The sequence below is a fragment of the Chroicocephalus ridibundus genome, chromosome 3 (genome assembly GCF_963924245.1).
Source record: "Chroicocephalus ridibundus chromosome 3, bChrRid1.1, whole genome shotgun sequence".
Taxonomy (NCBI): Eukaryota; Metazoa; Chordata; class Aves; order Charadriiformes; family Laridae; genus Chroicocephalus; species Chroicocephalus ridibundus.
Window position 1 is genome coordinate 27,323,810 of NC_086286.1, and position 27,281 is coordinate 27,351,090.

Consider the following 27,281-nt stretch of genomic DNA (forward strand, 5'->3'; position numbering starts at 1 on the left):
ACACCCAGAATGTCATAAACCTCTGAAAACTAGGCAGTATGCTGGGCTGGACCTGAAGCTCAGGACAGACACATAATCCTCCACAAATAATTAGAGCAGAAAATGCTTCTAATCTCTTTGTTAGTCTGGCTGTGTTATTTGATCTAATAATAAACTAGACATTAAAAAAAAAACCAACCTCCTCATACATTTTAATTTAGACTGCACTGGGCATCTTTTAACCTGTAATTGCTTAGCTGGTCTGGTTTGAAATTTAGGTTCCTCCTTCCCTCTGTTTTGACTTATGCATGTACTGTACACATGTTTGTGGTGTGAAACGCCACTGTCCTCTGCCTGTGTAAGCACAGCGTAAACACCAAGGTGTCAGAATTTGGGCCCTAATTTATGAAAGCTTTTCAGCAGGGAGTTGATTGACTTTCCACCCACGCTTAGGTTTCACACGTCCTTGAGTGGCGCCAGCAGTCCGTGTGCTCTCCTTAACCCAGGCCGCAGCTCTGCGACACCCCTGGTGCAGCTCAACGCCCCTTCAATTTGGCGGGGGTTTAAAGGCCAATGCCACTGGGGATGTTTTTGTGGATTTTTGCACTGCGGGAAGAGGCAGGGCGAGGAGCCAGGGACTCACAGAGGTCACTGCCACCACGTGTGGCTGGGACCACGAGCACGGCCCTGTCCCCCGAGCCGAGGCGCGGGGCCTGCTCCCTCACCGCCCACCGCCCGGGTAACCGCCTGTCTCTCAGGCTGTCTCCAGGCCGGTTTTCACTCCTTTTCACCTCGCTGACCTCTCACTAAACACAACTCTCCTCACAGACCTCTTACTAAACACAAATCACTTCTCAGGATTTCCAAAATCCACACACATTCTCACAGCCTCGTGGGCCCGGATGGACCCCTTCTACAAGAACGTGCTTAATCCCCAGATGAAATACAGCCCAGACAAAGTGCTACCCCGGCACTGCCTGTCCCTCACCTTTGCAACAGCACAGCTCTCCCTCCTCCTCCTCCTCCTCCTTGCCTCCCCCATGCCTTTCCAGCTCCTCGGCCTTCTTCGCCCCTCCAAACCCAGTCGAAACCTACGTGGCTTCTGTGACTGAAGCCCCTCGCCCAACTGTAGCTATTACTGAACGCCCTGGCGATTTATAAATTTAAAAAGATGTGCCGTTATTTTTCGGTACACATTTAATCTATAGAGGTAAGTCGGGGCGGGGGGGGGGGGGGGGCAGGTGTCGGCGCCGTGGCGGGGCCTGGTGCCGGGTCCGATCGGAGCGCGCCGCCTCCGGGGCCGAAAGGGTTTAGCGTAGTCGCTATGGCAACAGCGGCAGCCGGCGGCTGGGGAGGGGGAGCGGCGGGCGCGCCTCCGCCCGCCTGAAGCTGGCGGCAGCGGGCGGCCGGCGTCGGCTCCGCTCAACTTCGGCGAAGGGGCCGGCGTCGAGGCGGCGCTACCCCGGCGCGGCCAGCGGCCGCTCGCCTCAGCGTCGGCGGCGGGACGGGCGCGGGTGGCCGCGGTAAGGAGGAGGGGACACCGCCGGCGGCGGGCTGGGGTGCTGCGGCCGTGGGGCGCCCGGCGGGACGGAGGTGGTGCCGAGCGGAGGGGACCGCTGTGTGTCCCGGCCCCTGCCGCCGAGAGCCCGGGGCGGGGGTTTCGCAGTTTCGGCGTGTGTGGTTATCGCTGCCCGGCCCGAGGGGCTGCCGTGAGGGAGCGGCGGCCGCCGTTGGAGCCGTGAGGCGCGGGGCTGGGACGGGCGGCGGCTGGGAGGGGAGGGGGCGAGGGCGAGGGCGGCGGGACACCGGCCCTCCTTCAGCGGCTTGGCAAAGTCCGAATTGTGTGAATTACGTTCGTTTCTTCAAAGTATCGTCTCAGCTGCAGGTTAGAGAACCCCTCCAAGTTCTCGGGTTTCGGAGGGATTTTTAAATCTGCCAGGTTTAAAGTTTGTCAAAGTCGAGAGGTGTCAGCGTTTTGGCGGGTAGCTGTATCTTCTGGAGGTACTGGACCGAGCCCTAATAGCTCAAAAGCCCTGCTGTAAGCCCAGCTGTTATCCCTCGTCACCAGGGCTAATCCGTACCCCAGCGTGGGTTTAAGCTCGCTATGCCAGTTTAGAGGGCTTGACTCCGAGCCACCTCCTCTCCCTGGTAGCCTCTTCCCTCACTCCGGGTCCATCTGTCCGCACGAGCAAGCGGGAGCGGCTGCTTCCAAAGGTGAGGTGGGATGGGTGGGCAGGGAAGGGGGCCGGGGTGCTCCGGCGGCTCTCCCAGGCTGGGCTCGGGCACGACATGGCAGGGCTGCGTGCGTGGATTAGCCATGGGTAACGGGTTACGTAAAGAACAGACAGTCAGGGAGGAAAGGATGGTTTATGCTGCCTTACGCTTATGCCACTCTTGCTTAAGATCTCTCAAATTAGACACCTGCCCTGCTAAGTGTCTTCAGTGTGGAAGTCCAATGCGTAGTAACTGCTAAGGTCAGTCAGATAGCTTTGGAATCATGGCAGTGTAACTGAGAACAGACTACACTGTACATCTCTTAATGCTAACACATTAATTAAAGTCTGTCTCGAGACAGCTCTCTTCACTGCTTGTATGGCTGCTCTCTGTGGATGGGCTGCAGGTGGGTCATACAGCTATTGCAGGAGAGAAGCGTGAGCTTTCCCAGAGCTCTGCCAGTTGCTTCTGATGCTGTATGTAGTATCTCCAAACAGGGGCTTAAGTTTTCAAACTGTTAGCATCCTTCTTTTGGGTGCTAATTTTAAAGCAATGTGTATTTTTAAATAACTCCTGTCACAAGGACCAAACTTCTACACTGGTCTTACTGTTCTCCAGTACAGGGAAGACTCCCACGTAGGTTAATAGCTCTGTAGTGAATTGAGACAGAGTGAGACTTTGAGGACGTCCAGTAAATATTCTTTCTGATAGAGTCTGTAACTAAGGTTCAGTACTGAATAGAAATGTACAGGCGTCTGTTAAGATACATTCTCACCTTATGATGCAATGAGTTACTCCTGTTTTCACAGCAGAATCAGTCCTCTATCTGGATGGAGAATGCACATCTCGCCCACCCATTTTCACAGCACTAGTCTGGTCTACGCCACAACATAAAATGAACAAACTTCAGTGGACCTCACAACTGGTGAAATACGCTTTTGGGTCTGAGTTTCAAGCTCTTACTTTATATAATTCTATATCTATAAGTATCTGCAGTGAATGACAGTGTTAGAAACACCATTTTATGACATTTCTGCCCCTTTAATAATGTTGTGTACTTACAATGACAGTAGAATAGAGAAAGACGAGCTGGGGATCTCTGAGAGTTTTAACTTTGCAAGTCTTTTGTGTTGGAGCCTTCCATCAGATGTTATTGCTGCTTTATTGCAGCAATACTTTTTTTGTGGTTTGAGTATTTTTAATAACAGGAAAGCTATGTGTCTGTGTTACCTTCTGAACTCTCATTTACGTGGCTAAATGAATGGTGAAGAATACTTTATGTCCCTCTGTCCTGACTGGAAACATGTCTTCGTAGTCTGCAGAGATCAAAGAAAGATACAGAATTGAAGGTGTGTTTGATCTACCACAGCAAGATAGCCATATCTGAGAAAAATATAAGAAGTTTTACTAACAAGATAGGCAAACAAAGCAAATCAGTGTGTTTTAACTTCCTGGCTTCAGTAGGTTTAGGTAATAGTCCAGTAGAAGTTGTATACAATACAGTGTTTTTATGGTTGCCATTAGAAAATGTTGTTTAAAGCATGAGTGGGAATTTGGCATGAAAATAGTCCTGTTTCTCAGCAGATGGAACTCATTTGCTCTGATAAGTAGACAAACTGTAAAATGCTACTCTGCTTCATAAGCAGATTTGAGCAACACCCACCCTTTTGGTTCTGCAGATAACACAAAGATTATCTTCTCTAGAGTCCTAGCCATTAGAAGAGCTCTAGGCTATTGGGCCCTTCCTTCACTTTTTAAGATCTGTAGACTGGATTTTCATCTGGAGTTAATCAACACAGCTCTTTTATTTATTTCAGTGAGGCAAATCTGTTTTTTATTAGTGCAGCTGTACTGTAGATCATGAAGCTGTACCAGTTAGATCAGCTACCTTTTCTCCTCATGTTTTGGCTAGTGCTTGAAAAATACCTTTCTCGTTCATACCTGAGCTTGGAGCCCAGTTCATGCTGAATCCATTTTTCCTTATACTTCTTGCAATCAAAGTGTGGATGTAAAATGCATTAGATAGACTTGCTTTCTGAAAGATTGAAGCTCTAAGAATGTATTAGAAACTACACAAATGCTGGGGAGGTAAGAGCAGTGTTTTTCGAGTGTTCTCAATTTTAAAGAGTTCCATTACAAAAAAAATCTTTTGAGGGCTAGTAGCCCTCAAAATGTGCCATACCCATGTATATCATAATCGTCATGGTATTTTCAGAAGGCCACTCAAGCTTTCCTTTGGTAGAATTGGTACCACTTTTGTTCCTCTTTTGTATTGCAGCACCTTGTGATGTGCTCTGACTGTCCTTCTGTTATGCTGCCTAGTGGTGATTTTTACAGTCGTGCACATTCACAAATGGCCTAAGTGACTTGTGACTCTCTGTGGCAATTACACCAGAGGAAGAGCCAGCCAGCCTGTTTCTATAATGCTGAGAATGCAAAGTCTGCTGGAGAAAAGCTAATATGGAAATTAGACTGTATGCCAAACGGCAGCACGGTTCTCACGCACTTTTGAGAGCGCTTGTCATTCAGAAGCAGAGTCGGGCAGCAGCAGGAGCTGTCAGCCTGCGGCAGGCTGGTCAGACCATGAGCGCTGCCCTGCTAGGGGCAGACAGGCATTACCTGGCATGCGAGGGCCTGCTGGGTGCCACAGTGCCCTGTCACAGTTAGCTCACTCTTAGACACCGCTCTTTTTGCTGTCCTTAAATACCTGCAGCCATGATGACTTGACAATAAATAACGTTTAATTTAAAGCGTTGGCTTGGTCCCCTATACTTCTGTTATTCAAAACTCTTTGCTACTTGCAACAGGGTTATGTCCCTGGATGTATTTCAACCACCACAATTTATTTTTTTTTGTCCAGAAATAGCTTGTGTCCATCACAAGAGAATCAGTACACTCATAAAGTGAAACACAGGTTCTCTGCTGTGGTGTCCCCACAGACTCTGAGTGTCCCCAAGAGTGCTCTCTCTTTATTCTGCAGGTTAGAGTGAGGAATGCTGCTGTAGTAATATCATGATATTTGCATTGCTTTTAAGTTTCTTGATTGAAAAGCTCTATCTACTGCTTTCTCAGCATTATTTGCCTCATAGCAGTTTTAGGAGATAGATGTCTGAGGTTATGATAATTTCCACGGCAAGTAGCTGTAAATACCATAGCTTTCCATGTCACTAAACAAGGAGGGAGATTTCAGACAGATAGGAAGTAGGGTTCTTTGGGCCCCAGTAAGGCAAAAGTCTTTGTATGGAGAGGATAATGGTAAGTAACAGCAGAAAAGTGGTGAAGAACAGAGAACAGGGATTCTTTTACAAAGGTATGGTGGACTATATAAATAAAATTGAGAAGGTGTTGTCAGCAGTTTCTTCATTAGAACTTGCTAAGATTCTTTGTTTGTAACAAAATTAAAATATCTTTATCACAGGAGAAACAGAATTTGGGGTTCATCTATGATGCTGTCGCTACTTACCCTACTTCATTCAGGTATAGCTAGCAGCATAGCCATGGCCACAAATTCTGCCTGAGAAGCTGGTTAAAAGTCCATCAGTGAGCACATACAGACTTCAGGGATGGGTGTTGCCAAACCAGCTTTAATCTAACAATGAGTTGCAGTCAAGGGAGATACTTAGATGCCCTTTGCTACCCAAAAGAGACCGTACTTTTCTGAATAATGTAATCCAAACTTTACTAAAGAAGCAAATAAATGAATAAAAAAATTTAATATGCTCGCAGTTTCACATTATTTGTTTTTCCCATGACTACGTGTCTTTTAAAAAGTACGATTATCAGTATGACTTGGGGATGGGGCTTGTCCCACTTCTTCTAGAAATAATTTTCCTTATTTGTTACCCTCTAATCTGGCATGTGTGGAAAAAGGTTGAATTGGTATCGTGCATGAACAAATTCTGTCTCTCTGCTCTCTGACTGTAGTAGTAAGGAACTACCACCCACAAGAAGGGAGGGAGGACATTTCCCAGCTCCTCAGCCCAGTTTGTCAGTATGCTTTGCCTGGATGACAGTGGATTTTCTGGGACTGTATTTATAGTTAGTTGAGTGACAACATCTCCATTGACATCACTGGACGCTGTATTAGGTTCCTACTTGTCCAGTCCCTTAAGACTTTTCTCCTTCTGCTCTGACACAACTACCATACCACTAGGACTACTGAGAATCTGTCAGTAGTACTCCTGGATTGACACACTATGAAGGCAAAGGCAAACCACAGGAGACTTGTCAAACTGAGGACATGTGTTTATAGAGAGTCCAGATAGTCCAGATGTATTCGCCTTTTTTTTTTTTCCTTTGCACAAATGCACGTTTTCCACCCTCTGCCTACTCCTTTCCTGTCCTAGAGGGTGTTGGAAGCTGGGAACCAGGAAAAGGATCAACGGAAAGGGAATTTTTTATTCTCAGAAGTTCATCTTCTACAAGGCAAACAGGTCCTGCTGATTGACTCATGGTTTACCAGAAAGCAGCCCTGCTGTAGCAAGTCTTAGCAAGTGATGATCTCGCCTGCAAGAGCCTGAAGGAGACTGATGTCTGTCAGGTTACATGAACAGCCTCCAGCTGGCCAAAGAACAGCCAGAGAGCAAGCTACAGAAACATACTCCCTTTGTTAGTATGAGCTAGGAAAGACTGAAAGCCTGTTTTAGGAAGGTAAAAAACAAATAAGGCATGTGGACTTCGATATTTCTGATGATTCTTTGGTGCATTCTCTGAAGGAAGAAGAAATCACATGGGGAAATATGGGAGAAGGTAAAAAAAGTGGAAAATGAGGTAAAATTGTATGGAACATGCCATGAGAAAACAATGAAGAAAGCTGTAAAGTATGTGAGAAGGAGAAAAATGCAGGAATTGCTGACAACGTGGAGAATAAAAAAGATTTGGAGAGAGGCAAAAAGCTTCTTTAGAACTAAAGCTAACAGGAAACTTTTACGTGAAGAAGTCTCAGAGGGACTTACTAACACTCACTAAAAATTGAAGAACCCCCTCAGAGGCTGTGTGAGAGAGAGATAGCAAGTTATTCCAGACTTTAACATAGCTAATGTAAATGTATGCTTAAAACTCTGTGAGGTGGTTGGTCAGACTTGCAATCAACAGAGTGAGGGGAAGGTTTGTCTTCTAGACAAAGGTCTAGGGGTCAATGAGGCAAAAGTCTTGAAACCCAGGCCTGTTTCTGGAGTGGAACTTGCATAAACCACTCTGAAATTTTGCCTGAATAACACCAGAGTAGTTCATCAACTGGATTATGTCAGCTCCCAGGATAGCCTCTTACAAGGAATCAGAAAATGAACTAATTGTACAACACAACAGACTCAGATCGAGCAGTGTCTCTTTCTTTTAATTATTTTAATGTGGATGCTTGCAAAGTGTAAATTTGTCCTTTTGCCCAATAAGAAGGTCAGGCTGAAACTTTTGCCTTCCTTTAGTTGCCCACATCCTGCCAAGAGTCCTTTGAGTCTTTCCTAATAGGAAAGCCATTTTGAGTCATTTAATGATTAGCCTGCATATGGACTTTAAATTAAAAACAGCAGCTACAATTAATGGAGTCCACAGTATCTTCTGCAGGCTGCAAAGACCAGTAGTGGGAAGAGTGGTGGCTTGTCAAGCCTGCTAAATAGAGATGGCCAGTTTCCAACTCTCAAAAGGAAGGGATGATGGATGAGAGATGGGGAAGGAAACAATCTCATACAAACAAGACTCCCTTAGGAACGGCCAGCACAAGCTGCCAGTATGCATGAAATGCTTGGATAGGATTTTCCTTCATTTCAAACCAGGCCATTTAAACTGCATATGAGGTGCTTTCTTTACTTTATACGCTTCTGATGTGGAAGCAGATTTTTCAAGTAATGTATGGGAGACAAGTGGAAGCCCTATTCAAAGTCACTGGTGTCCATGTTCCCATATCAAAACCAAATCTGCCTGTTACCGGTGTTTTATGAAAGCTCTGGGACAGGGCAAAGCTCAGGTTCAGCAGGCTTTGCTCTGACAGGGTATCAAAAATATTTTTCTAACTGATTGTCCCCTGCAGTACCAGTGCTAGGTAAAATGGTTCTCCTCATGCGGAACTACTTGCTTTGAGGGAGACCTGCGAGATAAAAACATAAAGGCAGTAAGAACAGCTCAGGAATGTGTGAAAGCCAGGGCAGGTAAAATCAGAGCGCAGGTCTGCTTGCTGTCTTTCCCAGTTTTGACCACTAAATTCCTATCTTGCTCCTCTTCTAATGAAAGAGCTGGTGAGCTAGGAAGAGCTGGAAGGATATTCCTCAGCTTCATAGTTATACTGATTTACCCCTAACACCACTGTAGTCAGCAGAGTTAAACCAACGTGAGACCAGGTGATAGCCAGAATAAAAGCAAAGTAAACCAACCCTTTGCTGGTAAAATACAAAAGGGCATGCTCACCTTTGTCCAGTGAAGGTGCAAATGGAAATAATGATACCTTAATTGGTCAGATACCTGTAAAAGCTTATGAAAAACTGCTCTTGTCACATAAGCTGAAAAGAAACAGGAGACTTGAATCTTTTGTAACAGCACTAGTCTGTAGCTGCTCGCTGTTGCTAATAGAGGGTTCCCCTGTGTGATACATAAGGGGTAATAAGACCAAGGAAAAGGTCTTAAATTTTAAGGATTTTCATCCTTAATAATGCGGAATGGTGAGCGGAGGCTACCATGTAGCAAGATCCAGGTACGTGTTAGGATGGTGGGATTGTGGAGTTGAAGCTGTCAGCACATCAATTCCAGCCCGCGTTCATTCACATGCCTTGGGCAAGTAAGTCAGCCGCAGGCAGCCAAAACGCTGTGTGGTGATTTGAGAGCTGTTAGCTGGAGTCACCCTGCTGATGAAGGCAAATGTAAGGACCTGCTGCTCCTTCTCCTTCAGAGCTCAGAAATGAGATAGGAGTGAGATTACTTCCAGCAGCTGCTATGGCTGCTATCATAAGGATAATCAGAGCTGATACTCTGGAGCAAAAACAATCACTACAGTGATGTCTCATGTATAAAGCACTGTAAACTAGCAAAGGTGCTAATGTTTATACAGTCTCAGAAGAGTACCTGTGGCCTTACTCACCTAGGTAGCTAGATCTGTGTCCTGTGGAAGTTTTTAGCGCTTTTATGTCTTACTTCTAAAGAAACTGGTATTTCTTGCTGGGAGAGGTAAGATATGGGACTAGGGAAACTAGTCCTTTTATGCAGTTTGGCAAACTTCCTGATTCTGGAAAAGCCTAAGCATTAGACCCTGAAATTGCTTCAGACTTGGGACACTGTACATACTATTCAGGTTTTTGGAGCATTTTCATTTAATGGTGTGACATATTTACATAATATGAACATTTCTGAAAGAGAACAAGGCTACATTACGGCAAGTGATAAAGGCACGAAAGCAGATGAAGCACCCTTCTCACCTGGTGCAGATGGTGGCGGTTTTCTAGGCCTGCAGGCACAATCCTGTTGACCATTGCTCTTCTAGGGAGTCTGGGAGCTTGTGACTCTCAGCTCCAGTGGGAGCACCGGGCAATTACGAGCTGCTTGTGATTTGTGTTGTCACTAAAGGCTCTCAGCCCCAATATGGCAGCTTAAATCAAAAGCATATTTTTCTCCCTTTTATGTCTGTGTCTCAGTAGTGAGGGTTTGCTCAGGCCCTGCAGAATCAGGCTCTTTAATCCATTGCCCTCATGTTAACTTTTGACGCCATGTCCTGATTGGACTGCTGCCAGGAGTAGCCTTTTGGTAATCCCAGCTGCAACCATTATTTGTGCCACCCCTTCTCCCTGGGGGCTAATGGAAGGGAGCAACAAGGCACGTAACTGTGTTCTGTGAAGAAACAGATGCTGTTTTGCTCCTGTTCAGGTCCCTAGTGCCTGCTTTGGACTCCATTGTGTTTAAATACGAATATAATAGTTAATAACTTTGTTCCAAGCATTGTCTTCTTGATGTGAATACGTGAAGGGACTGGCTGGGTGGGGAGTTAATTCCATCTTTTGCGGGCTGATTGGTGCAGTTTGTTCTGCCTTCTAAGTGCTGGGTAACTCCCCAGCAGCAGAAACCTCTCACTTAGAAGTAATAACAGTTTGAACCTTGGTATGCTGTCACTTCCCTCAGCTCAGCCTCAGTTCCCTTGGTGCTGGTGGTAGTTCCTAAAGTGTGCTCTTCCAGCATAGCTGATAGTTGGACTTCAGCTTGTGGAAGATGGTATAGCCTCTTCTGCGTGCAACAACGCTTTTGCTAAATAATGATTAAAGCTCTGCCTGGCCTTGTAGTTTATGTCACTGTTGCTCCTGCCAGTACTACCTAGCTATGGATGAGTTCTACCACTTGTATTACAGCAGCAGCAAACCTACCCAGGTCACCTATCCTGCCCTCCCCCCTGAGGATCCCCTGCTGGCTAGCATGTGGCTCCCAGGAATAGTTTGACTCCATGTGCTGAGTTTTTGCATGTAGGGTGCTACAAGGTCATGCCCTCCCATGACGGTTCAGGCAGGTGATCCCTATCCCGAGCTCTTCCGTGTGGGCAGGAGAACGCTTCCGCTGCCTAACCTGGAGGGAGCAAGGTATCCTTATAACTTGGCTTCAGACATAAGAACTGTGACTGTCATTTTAATTACATCGTGACTGGAAGTTCGAGGGAAACTGTGCCTCTTCACCCTTTGTCTCACCCTCTGTGCAAGTTGGCTGGTATGGATGAGATTTCTCAAGGTGCTCAGCACCAATTAGTTCTAAGTGGGTAAACTGGTAACACTTTTAGGTGAAGAACAGACTCGAGGGATGTGTGGGGGAGAATGTTCTCAGCCGAGGTGTGTTGATGATGGCACTGTTCTTTTTCTCTCCCTCCCTTCCTCCACCCCACTCCCAATGAAGATACACAGAGCACTATGTCACTGGCATCCTGGTTCAGGTGGAATGAGCCCCCAAACCGCATTTCCCAGAGGAACCCCACAGAAATGGTGGTTGAGACGCTAATGATGGAGCTGAGCTGGCAGACCAAGCAGGCAGAGAAGCAGCAGCGAGAGCGGGAGAATGAGTATCGCAAGATCAAGACTGGGGTGGACTACGGCTGGCTGGTCAGCTATCCAAAGCAGAGCTATGATATCAGCCCAGGAGAACGGCTGCAGCTGGAGGATATGTGTACCAAAATACATCCTTCCTACTGTGGGCCTGTCATACTCAGGTACAGTAAAAGATGGGATGATACAGACCTTTCCCCCTCTCTGTGACATGTGAGGAAGGAACGAGAGTTGTTACGATCAACAGAACAAAAACTTGGCATCCTGTATCATAAGTCATGGGACGGTGTCTTTGTGGAAGAAAGGAAATCTACTGTTATAAGTCAGTTTAACATGGTATCATTTCCTCCAAAAAGTTACTAAATGGCTTTTTCCTCTGAGACTGGCTTGAGTACTTTATGCTTCTGAGCAGCCAGAGAAGCTTTATCTTGCCTGATTAACATTTAACATTTCAGTAGTGATGCTTTTGCTTCAGTCTTTAGAATCTGAGAATAATTGAGGTTTAAAAGGACCTCTGGTACATACTTCAACCTCCTACTCAGAATAAGGCCAACTTCAAAGTTAGATCAGGTTGCTCAGGGTCTTGTCCTATCCATTCTTGAATATCTCAAAGGGTGGAAACTGCATAGCCTCTGAACAACTTGCTTTGCTGTTTATCCGCTCTCATAGGAGCCTTCCTTCCTTGATTTAAGCTGTGCAGCAGGTCTATTGAGGCACTCGTTCCCAGTGTCCAGACTAGCCAAAAGGTACTATTTTATTTTTTTTAGCCTGTGAGCCACATATTCCCAGAGAAATTCTCCCTCCCCTGTCTTCCCTCCACAGCCTTGACATGGAGCAGGATGCAGGTAGGGCATGCAGTTGGCTTGAACAGCTGCTTCTGCCCTCTGCAGTGTAAATGTAGATATAGCCTCTTGGACTTGTGTTTGAGCCTTTCAAGTGCTAGACATAGGGTTGCTGCTTGCCAGTTGAGTAACCTTCTGTGAGAATGCCTTCAGAAATAGATCGAAGCCTGCTGTAGCGTCCAAACTGGAAGGGAGGGAGGTGACTCTTCCTTTGAGGAGGAAGGGGGCTCTTCTATGTTAAACCCTCTCACTTAGCACAGTGCAAGTAAGCAGTAGTGACTCTGAAGTCCACCTTAGCCAAAGCAAAATTGCGAAACAGGACTTTATAATCCACTTCCTCTGTTCCAACGTGTTCTTCACCTGGGATTAGAAAGAAGACAGTCTGGGCAGGCCATATGCAATGGGGTGCTCAGCACCCTGCAGTCCCTCACTGCATATGCTGGCACCTGCTTTCCCTTGAACAACTGAATCTACAGCTCTTCAACTACAACCGTAAGAGGGCTGGAAATAGCTGGTCCTCTGTCTTACAGTGGGGGTGGCCAGGAAAGGATGCCAAAGCTACCTCTCTAGCTCCCATCTTGCCTGGGGCTGAACCTTGGAAGCAAGCTGGCACAGGGCTTTGGGTTTTGTGGATGTTGCCATGGTGGCAGAATCAGGGATTTGTGATCGGTCAGTGGCCAACGTCTCTCCAGTGAAAGTTTGCTGGAAACGGCACCTGCCTTGTATTTGTGTAACTCCGAGCTATGCTGTAAACAAGCCACTACAAACCCCTTGGGGTTCAGAGTTATTTTCACCATCCCCAGGGCCACTGAGCAAGGCTCGTCTGGCAAATAGGTTATTTCCATGAGAGCAGGCTTCAGTCGCTGGAGCTGGGAGGCCCCAAGGTTCATCAACTCCTTCAGAACAGAGTATTAAGCCTCTGAGCCATATGCAACTTGCTGCTGCTGCTCTGCTTTTTTTTTTTTTTTTAAACTGAGATTATGCAAGATGCGTGATTTCAGTGCAGCTTGTAGTGGTTGTTCACTGTTCAGGATTCAGCATACTGTTGACAGTAGGTAAACATACTCAGCAACATTGGTGAGCTCCATGTGGGCATAACTGAAAAAAGATAAAACCATCCTCTTAAAAATCCTCTTATAAATTGCTATTACAGGCTATCAAAAATCGTATTAAAGTATGATTCAAGAAGTGGCATGTTTTTGTTTGTTCCATACTATGCAGTTTGCATGGTTAGCGGAGCCACATTAAAAAAATGAGGGTTGCATAACCTTTGTTGGTTCAATTCCATGATTGAGAAGGGAATGTCATAGCCACAAAAATGGCAGAATTGGATTGGGTTAAAGGTCTGTTTGACCTGATGTGCATTCTGTATGAAACAGTGGCCAGTAGCATCAGTGTAAGGAAAAGAGAAAGAACAAGGCAAGCAAATATAACAGTATGGACAATTACAGTATGTTGTATACAGCCTCCAACTTACTGTGCCTTGTAACTCGGAGACTTTTGGAGCCAGAAGTGGTCCTTCTCTCCATAATTGCCCTACAGGGATTTTTCTTCCTGTAGTTTGTTCAGGTTGTGGGGTTTTGCTTTTCTTTTTTGAACTCATGTAAACTTTTAGCATTTGTGGCACCCCTTGGCAGAGCTCCACATCTGAACTACAACTCTGCTGCAGAAAACTGTATTTTGCATGTCTCAAACTAACATGTACTAGTTTTATTCGATAATCTCTTCTTTTTGTGTTGGAAATGTGAACAGTTGACCCCTCTTCTTTTCCACCTTCTAACTGAGAGCCCTGTGGTTCAGAAATCTTCATCGCTGACGTGGAAACAATGAAAAAGAATGGGGCTTGCCACGCTAGGACCTGAAAATGTACAGAGAAATAAGGAGCATGCAATCTAACTAAAAGCTAAGTTGGATAAATGCTCCTCTAAGAAAGTGAGATAACATGGAAACTTCCTCAAAATTGCAGAAGATGAGTATAATAGGAATTCAACTGAAATCTTCACGTTGCCAGTGAAGTACTTGAATCACAAGATCACTGCACTGCCTCTTGTATACCCTGTGACTTTCTAATATGTAGTAACTTTTAAAAATAACTTCCATCCCCCCCAAAAGAGTCTACAGGCTTGCATTTGGAAATTCAAATGCAGAGCATGTACCTTACTGAAACCCTTGGTTGCGTCTGAAATACTAAACTTCATCCTTCCCTTTCCATCTTAGACATTTGAAAAGCTGAAGTCCTTTTTGTTGTACTCAACAAGCATGTAATACTTAAATAACACAAGCGGAAGGCATCTTGCAGGACTGCAGAGTTTGTTTTGTTTGTGTCATTCAAGGTCTCCTTCTTTGTGAGATGCAAAGCCAGAACAAAACATTTTTGTATGAGTTGTCAGAGATGCCACTTTATTCTCCAAAGGTCTAAATGGTTACCCAAATTGTCTTTTTCTGTGGCTACAGTCACATCTGTTGGGAGGCAGAGTTTCTATAGATTTGTTTCTTCAGATGTGGAGGAGGCTGGAAAAGAGCACTTCTTAAATGGCAGGGTTTTTTTCAGATCCAGTTTGCCTGTTTTGTATTTTGGGTCAATAGAAACTTTTCTTTGAGCCTCTTGAAATTCTGAAGGCTTCAAGTACACTGCAAATATCATCAGATATCTGGAGACTCTGATTCACCTCATACCAATAAAACTGTTGTAGTCAGGTGTAACTTAGCTTTAGGTTACTGGGCTAGAGATCACTGACTATATTTAAAATTAAATCCTGGAGCCATTTGAAGGAAATTGTAGTGATTCTGGTGAGGCCCTTAGGACCTAACTGCCACGATTAAACAGAATGAGTAGACTAGTAGCTTGCTAATACAGAATGCTACATTTTTGCCATCTTTACTCAGAGCTTTGTGTCTAATCAGAGATAGTTATAGTCTGTGTCATTTCTTTCGGTTTCAGCAAAAGTGAAACAGTGAGTTTATGTCCTTCTCTGCCCAGAGAGAAACAAGGAAAAACCTTAATACAGAAATGTAAACCTGCATTTTGGTGATCTGAGATGTTATTAATACCACCATCTAAGGACCGTAATTTTCTAAGGATTGTGTATAGCTGAAGTGGACTTCCTAGTATGCTTGAATGTAAGACAAATGACTAAAATCAGAATGGATTTATTTACAATTATGAGCTTAAGTTTGAGGTGAGGTGACGTGAGTGTTGCAGTTAGTGTGAATGCTATAGTTCTTTGGTAGTCAAGTAGCCTTCTCTAGCAAAGCTGTTCATAGCTTTACAATATAGCCAGAATTCCTGCTCAAAATATAGATTCAGGACTCAGCAGCTAATTATTAGCACTAAGCACCCCACATTTTCTTTGAATGACTAAATCTACTTAGAGGTCACAGTTCAGACAGGCACTCAGGAATACAGTGAACTATAAGCATATTGTTTAAGTCTATGGACTTGCATTGGATTTAACGTCTTTAAAGTTCAGGCTGTACTTAGGAAACCTATAGAACTGGGGACCTACAGAATAACAGGCAGGTGACAGTGCTTTAAGAAAAGCAGTGCCAGCATGAGCCAAGCACAGCCAGATACTTAAAATCTAATGGCTGTATGAGGAAACGGAAAGGTCACAATTTAAAGAACAGATTTGTTTGAACTGTGATTACAACACAGCCTGGACTGGGGGACGTGCTCGTCCCTATGTGTGCATATGCATGCTCCCCAGGCTTCTGTGCTGGCTCAAGGTGAGTTTTGTTGACAGTCACGTCTAAGACTGCGTGACTTGCATAACATATTACAGGCTAGCTACCAGTAGTATCATAACTTGTTTCACAAATAAGATAGATAGGTATACTTTTCTGATGAGTAAGGAAGCCCTGCTGAGGGATTTCTAGATATAGCTGTGCCGTGGCCTAGTTTTGAACTATTCCATGCAAAAGTGTAAGGGCGTTCACCTGTGCTAGAAGATAGGTGAGCTTTTTGTGCAATTTTGTGGGCTTGATTCCACCGAGCAGCTTTGTGTGGAGTTTGTTTCGCAGGATACAAGCCTGTATTCCTTGACTGCAGTGGTTTTACTGTTTTTATACGTTGCAGAGAGCAGACTGCTGGATCATCCAGCACATCAACTGGCTTTCATTGATAGCTGGGGAAGATGGCTTCAATTATGTGTAGGTGGCTGTAGCAAACATCATCTATTTTCTGACACAGACTGGTTTAGCCAGACCTCAGCCGCTGATAAACTGTCCATCCTTTCTGCTGAGAAATATTTGTGGCACGCACACCTTTTGTTGTGCATATGTGGGCTGTCCCTTATACGAATGTGCTGGTGCTGAACCTATGTGGGCATTAATAAAAGGACAAAGTTAGCTCGTCCTGCTGGGGGAGAGGAAGAGTCCCCCTTTCCCTTCTCCACCTGAATGCCTTTGGGTGACTGGCAGACAGACTGTTGGATTGCTTTCCCTTTGTTTCTTAGACCTGCTCAAATCCACAGGAAGTAGTTTTTGTGTTGGTCCTGAAAAGTCAGAGGCAAATCTTAACAGCAAAAGCAGAGTTCACAAAATAATTCTTGCTGCCATAGCTAAGGAGAGTGCAAACAGGCAGACAGCTGTGAAGGTGGAAAGCTACAATGGTTTTAGAAAACTATTTCAGCTAGATGAGTTGGGAGTGTTATTAGCAACACAGGGCATTAGCATTAGAGCTCTGTGCTCAGGGGGAAAATTTGCCATCGTACCACCCATTTTCCCTCTTGTTCCCAGAGCCAGTCACTGGTCCAGCCTGACACACGCTGCCACCTGCTCTGGAGCCACAATCCAGCAGTATGACACACAATGTCTAAAACTGGAGGCAGTGATGAGGCCTTCTGAGTGCACAATTTCCAATAGAAAAGAAGAGGATGTACTGATAGATATATACAATGTGCCAGCATCTCTCTTTAAAATACACATGGAGATAAAGTAACGGAATGACTCATTCAGTTCACCTCTGCAATAAAAGTCCTTTGAAGGTGCTTTCCCTGGTATAATAATAATAATAATGTTACGAAGACTTAGGTTTCGATGGACTCATCTGTCTCTGGTTCTGACTAGGATAAAGCGAAAAGCGTATTTATTGTGAAAATTGTATTTTTGGCTCGATGATGCAACTGAAGTGCCTCCTCAGAAGGGAGAATGGATGTTTGCAATATACAGCAAATCTGTTACTGCTGTTAGGTGCTAAACCTCAGCAAGACCTAGTCTCTTGCTCTTACAGGCCCTGCACAATTCAGTTTAGCATCATTGTGTAAGTACTTATGACCAGTGTGAACTACAGTGCCTCAGAAGCTTTTTGCACCCAAATGTTCAAAGTTTAGAGGGTTTTTTGGGAGGGTGGTAGGGGGTGGAGGAAGGAGATTAGGAATTCATCCAAAGCAATTGAAATATTTAAGGAATATCTTGGTGGCTTTGGTAGGTATTGTGTCAAACCCCTCTCGCTTGACCCTGAAAAGGACTGGTGCTGATACTGAGTTTCCTCAGCATGCAGTACTGGTGTGGCCACAGCTGTACACATAGCTGCCAACACTTGCTGTGAGAGAAGCACACTGAAATATCTGGCATAAAGCATGATGTTAAGGTGTATGTCCAATACCAGGCTTACTCCACAGTAAGAGTCAAAAGGCGTACATGTACAGAGTCTTTTGTTTTATCTCTGGTTTTTTTTCTGTCCTTATTATCTTGGGTACCTTTTGGTACACCATTAAGCAGTGCAATTCCATAGTGCACTAAATTTGTTACATTCCTAGGGCTTATTAAGAAAACAAGAGGCAGAATCTTATTCTATCAGCTTCTGCTGTATTAGGCTTATTTAAATGCAATCCTACTGTTTTCCATCCTTGTTCAGTTCTGTTGCAGAAAAATATGAAAATGCTTACAGACCTTATACACTTTACTTTCCACTAAGTATAAATACCTGGATTTTGGTGAAGTACTAGTTTAGCTCTGTGTCTGCTTGTAGATATAATTTCTATGTTAAGAACTGAATATTTATTAGAAGAGTAGCCATATTACCATCTGTCATAAACACATACTATTACAGAACAACTAGAATCTCTATGTGACCAGAGTGTGAGCCTTGGGAGTGGATCCCACACTCTCCAGACTGGAGACCAAATCACCCAACAAGGTGTCAGGAACGGTGCATTCTCTTCTTGGCTCAGCCAGTGACCCACTCAGTGACTTCGAGAAAACTATCCTGCTCTGCATCTCATCTTCCTCACCTGAAAAATAAACAGTGGCAATTCTTCATTTGTCTGGTGTTAAGCTAGCTTAATTATATGTCAAAAAAACCCCATTTTGAAATCTCTGCTGAGAAGGCACTGGAGTAATTCACAGTTGTCTAATCAGTTACGGCATCGTGCTGCCAATCAAGGTGTTCTCAGATAAGCCAGTCCATTATCTTACAGAAAGCCACAGAAGGATGAAACAGCGCTTCACTGAAATTTAAATATTGAGAGACTATCCAACGTATAACAAAGGACAGTTTTACAGGATTTTTGTTTGTCTAGTGGACATTGGGTAATGCTATGGGGGATGAGAACTGGAAACAGGGGAAGTCTACTGGGACTTTCCCTGGTTTATCCTCAGCTTCTGGAAAGCAGCAGTTCAGGGACTACTTGAACAAAGATTTGCATTTGGACAATCATGTTTAATCAGCAGTGATGGGGCCATTTTCCACAAACTTGTCTAATAATTTTGTTTCTTAAGCTATTGATAGCACTAAGTTTTGACTTAATAGGTGTTCTGTGAAAAAAGCACTTCCTTCAGTTTCAAACTTGCCACCTTTTAGCTTTGTTTGCTGCTCCTTATTATTTCTTGTGCTTATAAGAAACGGTGATTCATTGCTTCCTTACATTCTCTGGCTTGCTTGTGACTTTAGAGACCTTGAGCATATCTTCACGGCCCCTCCCTGTTGTTCCCTTCAGTCCAGGGAGTCCCATTTTGCAGGAGAGTGAAACTTCCAAGCCTAGAGCAGTGACTTGGCAGCCATCCCTAATTTGATGTTTTTAATCAAAGCTGTGCCTTGACTGTGCTTTCAGATTCCGGCAACTCATTGCTGAATATGAACCAGAAGTGCAGGAAGTATCCCGGCTTTTCCGCTCTGTCCTGCAGGAAGCTGCTGAAAAGATCAAAGAGGAGGAAGAGGCCAAGAAGCTTGCCAGGCAATGGAACACAAAGAACAAAACCAGCCTCTCCTTAACAACGTTTAAATCCCGGTCCAGGATTTCCCCGTTCATCAGTGACATCAAGACCATCTCTGAGGATGTGGAACGGGGCACCCAGCCCACCAGAAGGGTTTGGAGCATGCCAGAATTTCGGAATGCCAAGGATTACTGACTCTATACTGAACAAGGTTTTTAGACATCAATCTTTCAAAAACCCAGTTAACCCTTTTTTAGCTCTACTGTCTCTTCTTTGTTCCAAATCTCTCTTCCTGCCTGTCTCTCTTGGAAGCTGTGTCCATAGTAACGGCTGCTGATGCCCGCGGTGTGTGACAATTTATTACCAACCATGCTAGCCTTTCCTTTAATTTAGTAGCTATTCAGTAACCTTAAGGGCAAGGCTTACCTCCTATCTCATTTTTATTACTGCTTTCTTGTGGAAAATGAATTAGTTTTGTGATGTCTGTCTTCTCCTTTCACCCTGCCCCAGCCTGGATGTAGTTACCTATAAAAGCTTTTGGCCCAAGCTAGTGAGAGCTGCTGGCTGGAGAAATCTTGCTGAAAGCAAGACAGCCACTTACATGAGTAAGGCTTGCAGGATCAGGCCTGCGAGTTAAAGCTACTATCTGATCTGGAACTGAACTTCCTTTCCCAACTAATAACCTTCCTCAGTGCTACAGGAAACTTCACAGGTAACCTCAGCACTGCTCTTGATCAGCTTTTTGCTGACAATTGGCAATCCAACCCGAGTAGAAACACACCCAGTTTTTTTGAGATGAAGACCAATGTTATTCCACAGCAACCAGTTTATGCATGCTCAGGTTTCTTGGGTATTTTCTCTTTTGTGCAGGCAGAACCCCCTGAACCTTGTACCTGCAGAGTAGATAGAAATTTAACAACCTGCTGTATAGATATACAGGTGGATACATCAGTGCTGTGACAAATGCTGTTCTTGGTCCTCAGTGTTCTGTGTTGCTGAGGTAAGTGCTCCACCCTGCATCCCAGTAACAAGTCAGTGGGCTGAAATGACTGTTTATGGCTAAGCCTGAAAGAGTACCAAAGTACAGTATCAATGTATAGAGAAGGTACGGTGAAGGGAATTGGCACTCATCTACAGGGCTCTTTGTACAGCTGCTTTGAGTGACTGAAGGGTTCTGGTAGGTGAAGTTTTGTTCCCTCAGTCTTCTCATGAGTGCTCAGAAGACAGCTTTCCAGTCCCTCTCACAGGCCATTGGCCCGTGAGTTGATACTATTACAAAAGGGTCTTTAATGCAAACTGAGTAGCTTGTAGGCCAGCATGGCTCTGCTGAGACCTTGAAGAAACAGGAAAATGCCACTGAGGAAAAGCTACTGGCGCCCTAACTCAGCATCTGTACCGAGAGCTCTCACCAGCAAAGGAAAGAGAATGGCACGCTGTGAAAATCACAGGTCCTGTAGAAGAGCCAAGGGCTAGGATGCTTTGTGGTGACCAACAGGAGATGGGGAAGGAAGAGAGGGATTTCCCTAGATGACTGGCTTCTGGGGAATCATCCCAGTGGGGCATAGCTTCCTGGAGGACTCTGTAGCTTTGTTGTTCTTTTGCCCGTTTCCAACTCGTTTCCCTGGGGAACTTTGCAGCAGCATGTGGGTACTACAGCCAAGATAAAACCCTTTGAAGCTGTGCCAACTCTGGGAAGAATTCCAGCACATGAAATCCATCCTAGAGTAGAAATGTGCAGTTTCTTCCAGGATGGGGGAGGGCAGCATAAAACAAAGATCGAGATCAAACCCTTAAGAGCTCTCTAAGACAGTGGGATTCTGGCTCGCGCTCTCTCCCCTCTGGGCTATCTAAGATTGAACACAAGGCTTTCTTATTAGCACCAGGCTGTAGTTTCTAGTCCCTTGGTAAACTCTGCTGCCAGCAAGCCCCTAGGGACAGAAAGCAGAAGTTCACTTTTAATCAAAAACTCAGGGCTTCCAATTACAGCATCCAGTTTGGGACGGACTATTTCAACTCTAGGTCAATGAGGGAGAGTTTAAAGCTTTCTGACAATCAGCTTGGTGTTTTTCAGCTGTATGTCCTTGTGAAGTAATGTGATTGTGTATGTGAAGTAAAAACAAAGGCTTGACATACTTAGCATAGCCTTAGCTGTTTAGAAGATGTGGGATCTCTAGCAAGGGATCACCACAATTTGCAGAAAAATTCTTGTTTGGAAAAAAGTTAACCATCTTTTTTTTATATAGTTGCAAGCCACTGTATGGTACTGAATGCTGAGATGAGTTAATGAGTTTCATGCTACAGCTCTGTAATCATTTTATTTGCACTCACGTTCTATTTTGACACCTTCAGTATTGACTGTATTGATGCAATATTTGATGGACTGCTGGGAGAGACAGGACATTCTGACACACTGACATAAAGCTCTTTGTTACACTGCAATGTCTGAATGTGCTCACTCTTTCTTAAGGAGAATCAGGAGTAACTAAGTTCCCTACCCCTATGTACAAAGCCAAGGAAATCACCTGAACGGTGTTCACACTATCACAGTACCCTGTGATCATACTGTGTCCTTCATTAACAACCTCCAGCTAGCAGATACCATTCTCATTTAACAGCCAGGAAGGAAGACAAATCTGACCTTTGGTCAAAGCCATTATGTCATGGAGGCCAGGCTGTGGCAGTGCCTGTGACAGCTGGTGTGCCTCAATTTACCTATAATTTCTATTTCCACAATAAAATGTATCAAAACCTTTAAACAGTATCATTCTCCCTGTACCTCCTCTGCAAGTTACACTGGGCTCACAGTAGCATCTATTGGTAAAGGGATATTCAGCTACCAAGCTAATAAGGTTTCTATACTTACTACACGCTATCTGTTACTCTTACAGGTATAGCAGTAGAATCATGTTTGCCTGTAGCTGGCTGCTTGGAGACGGACTGTGACCTTCTGCATTGTGTGTGCACCAGCAGGTACTGAAGCAGAGCTGGGGAGGTGGTTAGGATGCATGACTGCTGCACTGTCCTTGTGGTGCTCATTTTTCTTAGGAATGCTGTAGACTGAACTATAAATGATCCTTTGGTCACAGCATGTGGCACAACTACCCACCCATGTTTGCCTTGTCCTAATTCCACATTTTGTGTGGCTAAATTAGCATTTTAGTTAAAATCAGGAGTGTGCAACTCCTGACTGTCACCACCTACTGTGCTATGGTCCATGGCACTAAGCAGGTACAGTGGGCGGACTAGACTCCTTTTGGATGAAGCTAACCCAAGTGATCCATTGCAGCTGGCTCACAGACCACAAAGCTGGACTAAGGCTCATCTGAAGTAAACCCTCATGAAACTTGCGTAGTGTGAACATCAGGTCCTCACTGACAACTGTCTGACTCTACAGCTCTGCTCCTCCGGGCTGCACTATTTTCTAGTGTAGAAAAAAACCCATTTCTACACAGCCCTGATGAGGCTCTCCGATCTGTTCTTAGCCCTTCCTGAGAGCTAGACCAGTGTCTTCATTCTTTAAGATGATGAAAAAGTGAAACAGCAGCACAACATCATAAAAAACCCAAGTGAATAAGGATCATTCTAAATCCTCAATCATTCTCTCAAAACTGAGCAAGGGTTTTGGTATCAGCCCAGAGCATCGCTGTTGCCCTACTGCTGATAGCGTTATGCTGTCCAAAGGACATTGTTACACCTGGAGAAAAAGCAGTCCTAGACTTACTATAAGTTCTAACATGCAATGGCAACACCTCTATAGCAGCTCAGTGCACTGCTTAGCTTCGAGGGGCTAACACTCCTCAGAGTCAGTACTCATCTGAGAGAGACTAGGCAGCCCTGCTTCCATGACTTCTACAGACAAGCCTGGCCCACAGGCTGTGGTAGCCAGCAAAGGTGTGCAGGAAGTGAGGTTCCTCACCCATATCAGCATATAGTTTAGACAGCTATCACACCGTGGGGAGTTGGAGTAAGCTTCACAGGAAATACCTGTCTGCTGAGATTGCACTGTTTATACATTTCATCACAGAACCTCAGAAAATTAAAGCAAAGCTGTGAAATATAAAACAATTTTTTTGTACTTGTTGTCTTTAATTAAAGATCTCCTGAAATATAATCTGTCTGCATGTAGCCAAACACAACAGCTGTTCCACTGCCCTACTGTGCACTGTGTATGTATCAAAGGAGGAAGGCAAGAATGGTAAAGGCACTTGATCTAAACAAACAACCCCATCCTCTCTCTTACAGGCTACAAATGCAGCCACCTACCTTCTATCTTGCTACCTCTACAAACAGATCCCAACATTTAAGGTGATAAATAACCAGGATTAAACAAGCGCAAAGGTCCGAAATTCTCTGAAGTTAAGTGGTTTACAGATACAACCTTGAACTGAAGTCTTCATCAACATGCTTCCAAGCACGTCTTACATTGAAATAAGATGTAAGAGCCAAAATGGGTGTTTTTGTCTCCAGATACTTTTCAATCACTTCTGCATATGTTAAAGCATGCATATGTTAAACAAAAGGAAGTAAATTTTTTTTTGCCACACAAAGTATTACTGAAGTATGGATTGCCTGGCTCAGCACATTCTAGAGGTCAGACAGACAAGTGGTTCCAAAAAGTGACTACACAAGTTCAGAGAGTTAGTAAACCACACTAGTCAGGATGCAGCCTACAGCACTGGGCTTAAGCCACTCCTTGCCAGAAGCTGTGGACAAGCAAATCTCTCTGTGTTGTTGCTTACATTGCCTCTCCAAAACATTGCTATAGACCTCTCCCAGGGGAAGACTATGGATGGCTAGGCCTTGACTGGATGGCCATTCTGATATTCCTGTGTTCTGCTACACTTCCCTGATAAAGGACCGTAGTTTTGCCCCAAAAGCATTCTGAGAAGCACTAGACTGCGTAAGTTAAAGCATTTTTGGTTGTGCCCTGCAATAGAGGCAGGGCTATTAAGCATCCCTCAGTTCTACCCACCCGTGCCAGGCAGAGACATCGTAATCTCGGCGCCTGCCTTCCCCTAGTACTGCTGTCTGTGCTTTGGGCTGTCAGCACAAGGGACCTCTTGTTCCCTTTGTATGATCAGACAAGCTGGCTTACATCAGAAGGATACTGTGCTGACCCTGAGAGTTCGGTCTCAGGCCCAGGTCTCCCAATGACTGCCGTGTATTTTCTGTGCAGTTGCTGCACAAAGATATTCTCAAACTAAGGGAAAATCTTTGCAGGATCAGGTCTTAATAAACATGACAGAAAGGCAAGGAAAAGGGCTACAAGATGCACCACAGATGTGGTGATTTACGGTCACCTGTGTATACTCTACGCTTCCGGTAATTACTGTTACACCTGTTCAGTGATCATAATGCTGGAGTCTCAGAGGCCTCTCAGCCCTCAGAGTCACAGTCCATGTGCAGTACCTTTGCCAACATTATTCTCTGCAGTGCCAGGTTGCCTAAAGCAACAGATTACACCTGATTTAGCCTGAAGACTATTCAAATAACTAGATGTGGTATGAAGCAGTGACAGTGCAATACTCCTCAGGTATTGTTATTTATTATTTTTTTTTCTATATTCTGGCACTGGAGGTCTGATATTATTTCAGAGATGGAGAAGAGCAGGGTGCAGTTTCTGAAGAACTCAGCAGCCCCAAGTAGGGATGGCGCAAGAACACCTGGTCCTTCCAGGTCCCTACTGGCTCTCAGCAACCTGCTCCTGTTGCATTCAACTACTTAGAAGGTAAAGGCTTTGTTCTGCCTTCAGCACACAAGAAGGACCAGACTATCGTCTGTCCACAGCACAGCCAAGAGCAAGACATGAACGAAAACTAGATTAAATTCATAGGACAGCAGTAACAAGTGTTCCCCATAAACACCACATAATTAGGCCTTTGCAGGCTAATTACAGGGTTTCAGAATAAGAAAGTCCAAAGCCAATGTCCAAAGGTAAAAAAAAATAAAAATACTTCCATGACAGTCCAGCTGGACAGCAATGCCACCTGCCGGCAGATTTCCCAGCACTAATTAACAGAGAAACAGGCAGCAACTTTCTAACCAGGCGTCTCCTGGCAAATACAGATTCCTCACTCTCCGGCTACCTTTCTCTCACACCACTGTCACCCAGAGAGCAGCTCACGAATGGAGAGCAAAATGAACACAACTGATGTTAGCTGTAATGTTTAGCACCTTATCGGAAGACAGCACCAGCAGCCAGCATGCTTGTATCAGAACAGTTGTCATCTTAAACATTGTGTCTCTGTGATCAAAATACATTTCTCAGACTGGATATTAATGATGTTCTTTCATGCTGCTTGAACAGACTCAAAACATGCTCCCTTAGAGCTCTCAGCACCATGTCCTGCTCTCCCCTCAGAAAACACCAGATGTTTCACACTCCTTGTGAATCACAATTTAAGACCGAAATTGTGCAGGCAGGAAAAAAAATACCTGCCGTCAACAGCCAAATAAATCATGATCTCTGCACTGGACAGTAATTTTGATGATTCGTTTTGTCCAGAGATGGAAATAGAAGGCTGTGTGTTTGCCAATAATTTTAAAAAGCAGTTTCTCAAAAGCTTATCGCCCTACAGCTTCGAATATCACCAAGTAGCAGACTGGAGGATTTTCGGATGTGCCCAGGACCTCATATCCTTCAGAAGGACCCACTACCACTTAAAATCCGGCCATTTCATGGAGTGCCCAAATGAGAGTGGAGCTCCCAAGGTGGAGAGTTGAGCAGAACTTTGTAAACTTGTTTCTAAATGTGCACAGCAAAGACCAGGAGGAGTAGGTTTAATACATACAATAAAGCATATTAGAGCTCCATCCAGTGGTCACGGCTTCCACCCAGACCTACCAGGGCAGGTTCAGTGGGGGACTTCTGGCCAAGTAACTTCAGCCTCTCTGAGCCCTGCTTTTCACCTGCATATACAGCTCACTCGGTTTTCCTCACTGCAGAGGATGACTGGGACGCTCTTCCATTCCTGCAGCATGAAAAATCCAGGTACATCAAACCAGCACAACTTGCCTAAGTTTAACCATACTCAAATATTGAACAAGCATCAAAATTGCAGGCCAGTGCACGATGATATGTCTTAAGTTCAATGGAGGCAAGTACTTCCAAGACAAAGTGGTATTTAATAAGTATTTTCTCATCTTGATGTCTTGTAGATTTTTGCATGGGCAAAGGAGTCAAGTTCAGGCAAATCATGAAGGAAACAAGAGTAACAAAGAATTGCATTGCCCATGAGAACTGTCTGAATCACTTAATTACTTGCATCAACCACTCTTTCACGTTTGGGTTTTTCCCTGTTTTCCCTGCATAAGAAAAGAAGCTTAAGTAACTGTGTACCATCCCCTTCCAGTAACTTTAGAGACTACTACCAGTTGCATCAATTGTGGAGATACCTTTAGAAATACCTAGTTCCTTTCCTGCTTCATGACAATTACTCCCTAGATCTGGGAGCTCCAAATGAACACCCTTCACCATGGGACCGATGAAAACCACACAGCCGTCTTACATTTATGCCTGCCTAACTACAGCACACAAGCAGGAGACAGGACTACTGTGGTAGCGAGGCCTTAAAGAGCAACAGGCACAAATCCCAAGGGACCAAGTCTTATCAGTTCTGATGCCTGTGGCATATCATCTTGTAAACAGGATAGAATACTTAGAAAGTATGGTGCCAAGGAGGATGGGCATGGTGGCAGCAGCTCAGAGAATATATCCTTCCCTTCCTTCCCATCCCAGTGACTTCTGTTTCTGGAATTTATGTTGTTAAAAAAAATTCAGTTGAATTCTGCATGATTGCCAGAATGGAAAATGGTGCAGGGACACAGAAAGTGGGCGTGACAGGGAAGACTGTCACACACACAAAGAAGTAGGTTTCACATCTGAAAGACTTCTATTACTCAGCATTTTAGCAAGAATCTCAACGTGTCCAGCCAGGTAAGCTTCTGCAGCCCCTTCCTTATCACCTGACCTCTGCCCCACTCCATGACTTCTGACAGCAGCAGTCTCCCTCCATCCCTACCTCATACCTTTTCTATTGTTCTATTGTTCCAGCCTCCATCTTCCCCCACGATATGCATTTTTAAGACCAAG

General features: G+C 44.6%; 1 protein-coding gene across 4 annotated transcripts; it reads left to right on the forward strand.

The window, feature by feature from the left end:
* The first annotated feature begins 1,299 nt into the window (after positions 1–1,299).
* On the forward strand, positions 1,300–26,158 carry RD3 (RD3 regulator of GUCY2D). 4 transcript variants are annotated; one of them, XM_063328518.1, is made up of 4 exons: positions 1,300–1,502; positions 11,047–11,356; positions 19,087–19,400; positions 20,060–21,628. In XM_063328518.1, the coding sequence occupies exons 2-3, from the start codon at positions 11,061–11,063 to the stop codon at positions 19,382–19,384; spliced, it is 594 nt and encodes a 197-aa protein (XP_063184588.1). In that variant the 5' UTR covers positions 1,300–1,502; positions 11,047–11,060; the 3' UTR covers positions 19,385–19,400; positions 20,060–21,628. The 4 variants fall into 4 exon arrangements, 3 of the variants coding, with proteins under 3 accessions (XP_063184588.1, XP_063184585.1, XP_063184587.1); XR_010070238.1 differs by adding an exon at positions 22,078–26,158 and having other exon boundaries at positions 1,301–1,502; positions 19,087–20,189; XM_063328515.1 differs by having other exon boundaries at positions 1,301–1,502; positions 19,087–21,628.
* Positions 26,159–27,281: the final 1,123 nt, after the last annotated feature.

What these genes read in the sequence shown, in the direction of transcription:
- RD3 (XM_063328518.1), top strand. Translation starts at nt 11,061, where the DNA reads ATGTCACTGGCATCCTGGTTCAGGTGGAATGAGCCCCCAAACCGCATT. An exon ending in TGTGGGCCTGTCATACTCAG is followed by an intron (nt 11,357 to 19,086) that starts GTACAGTAAAAG and finishes CTGTGCTTTCAG; the next exon opens with ATTCCGGCAACTCATTGCTG.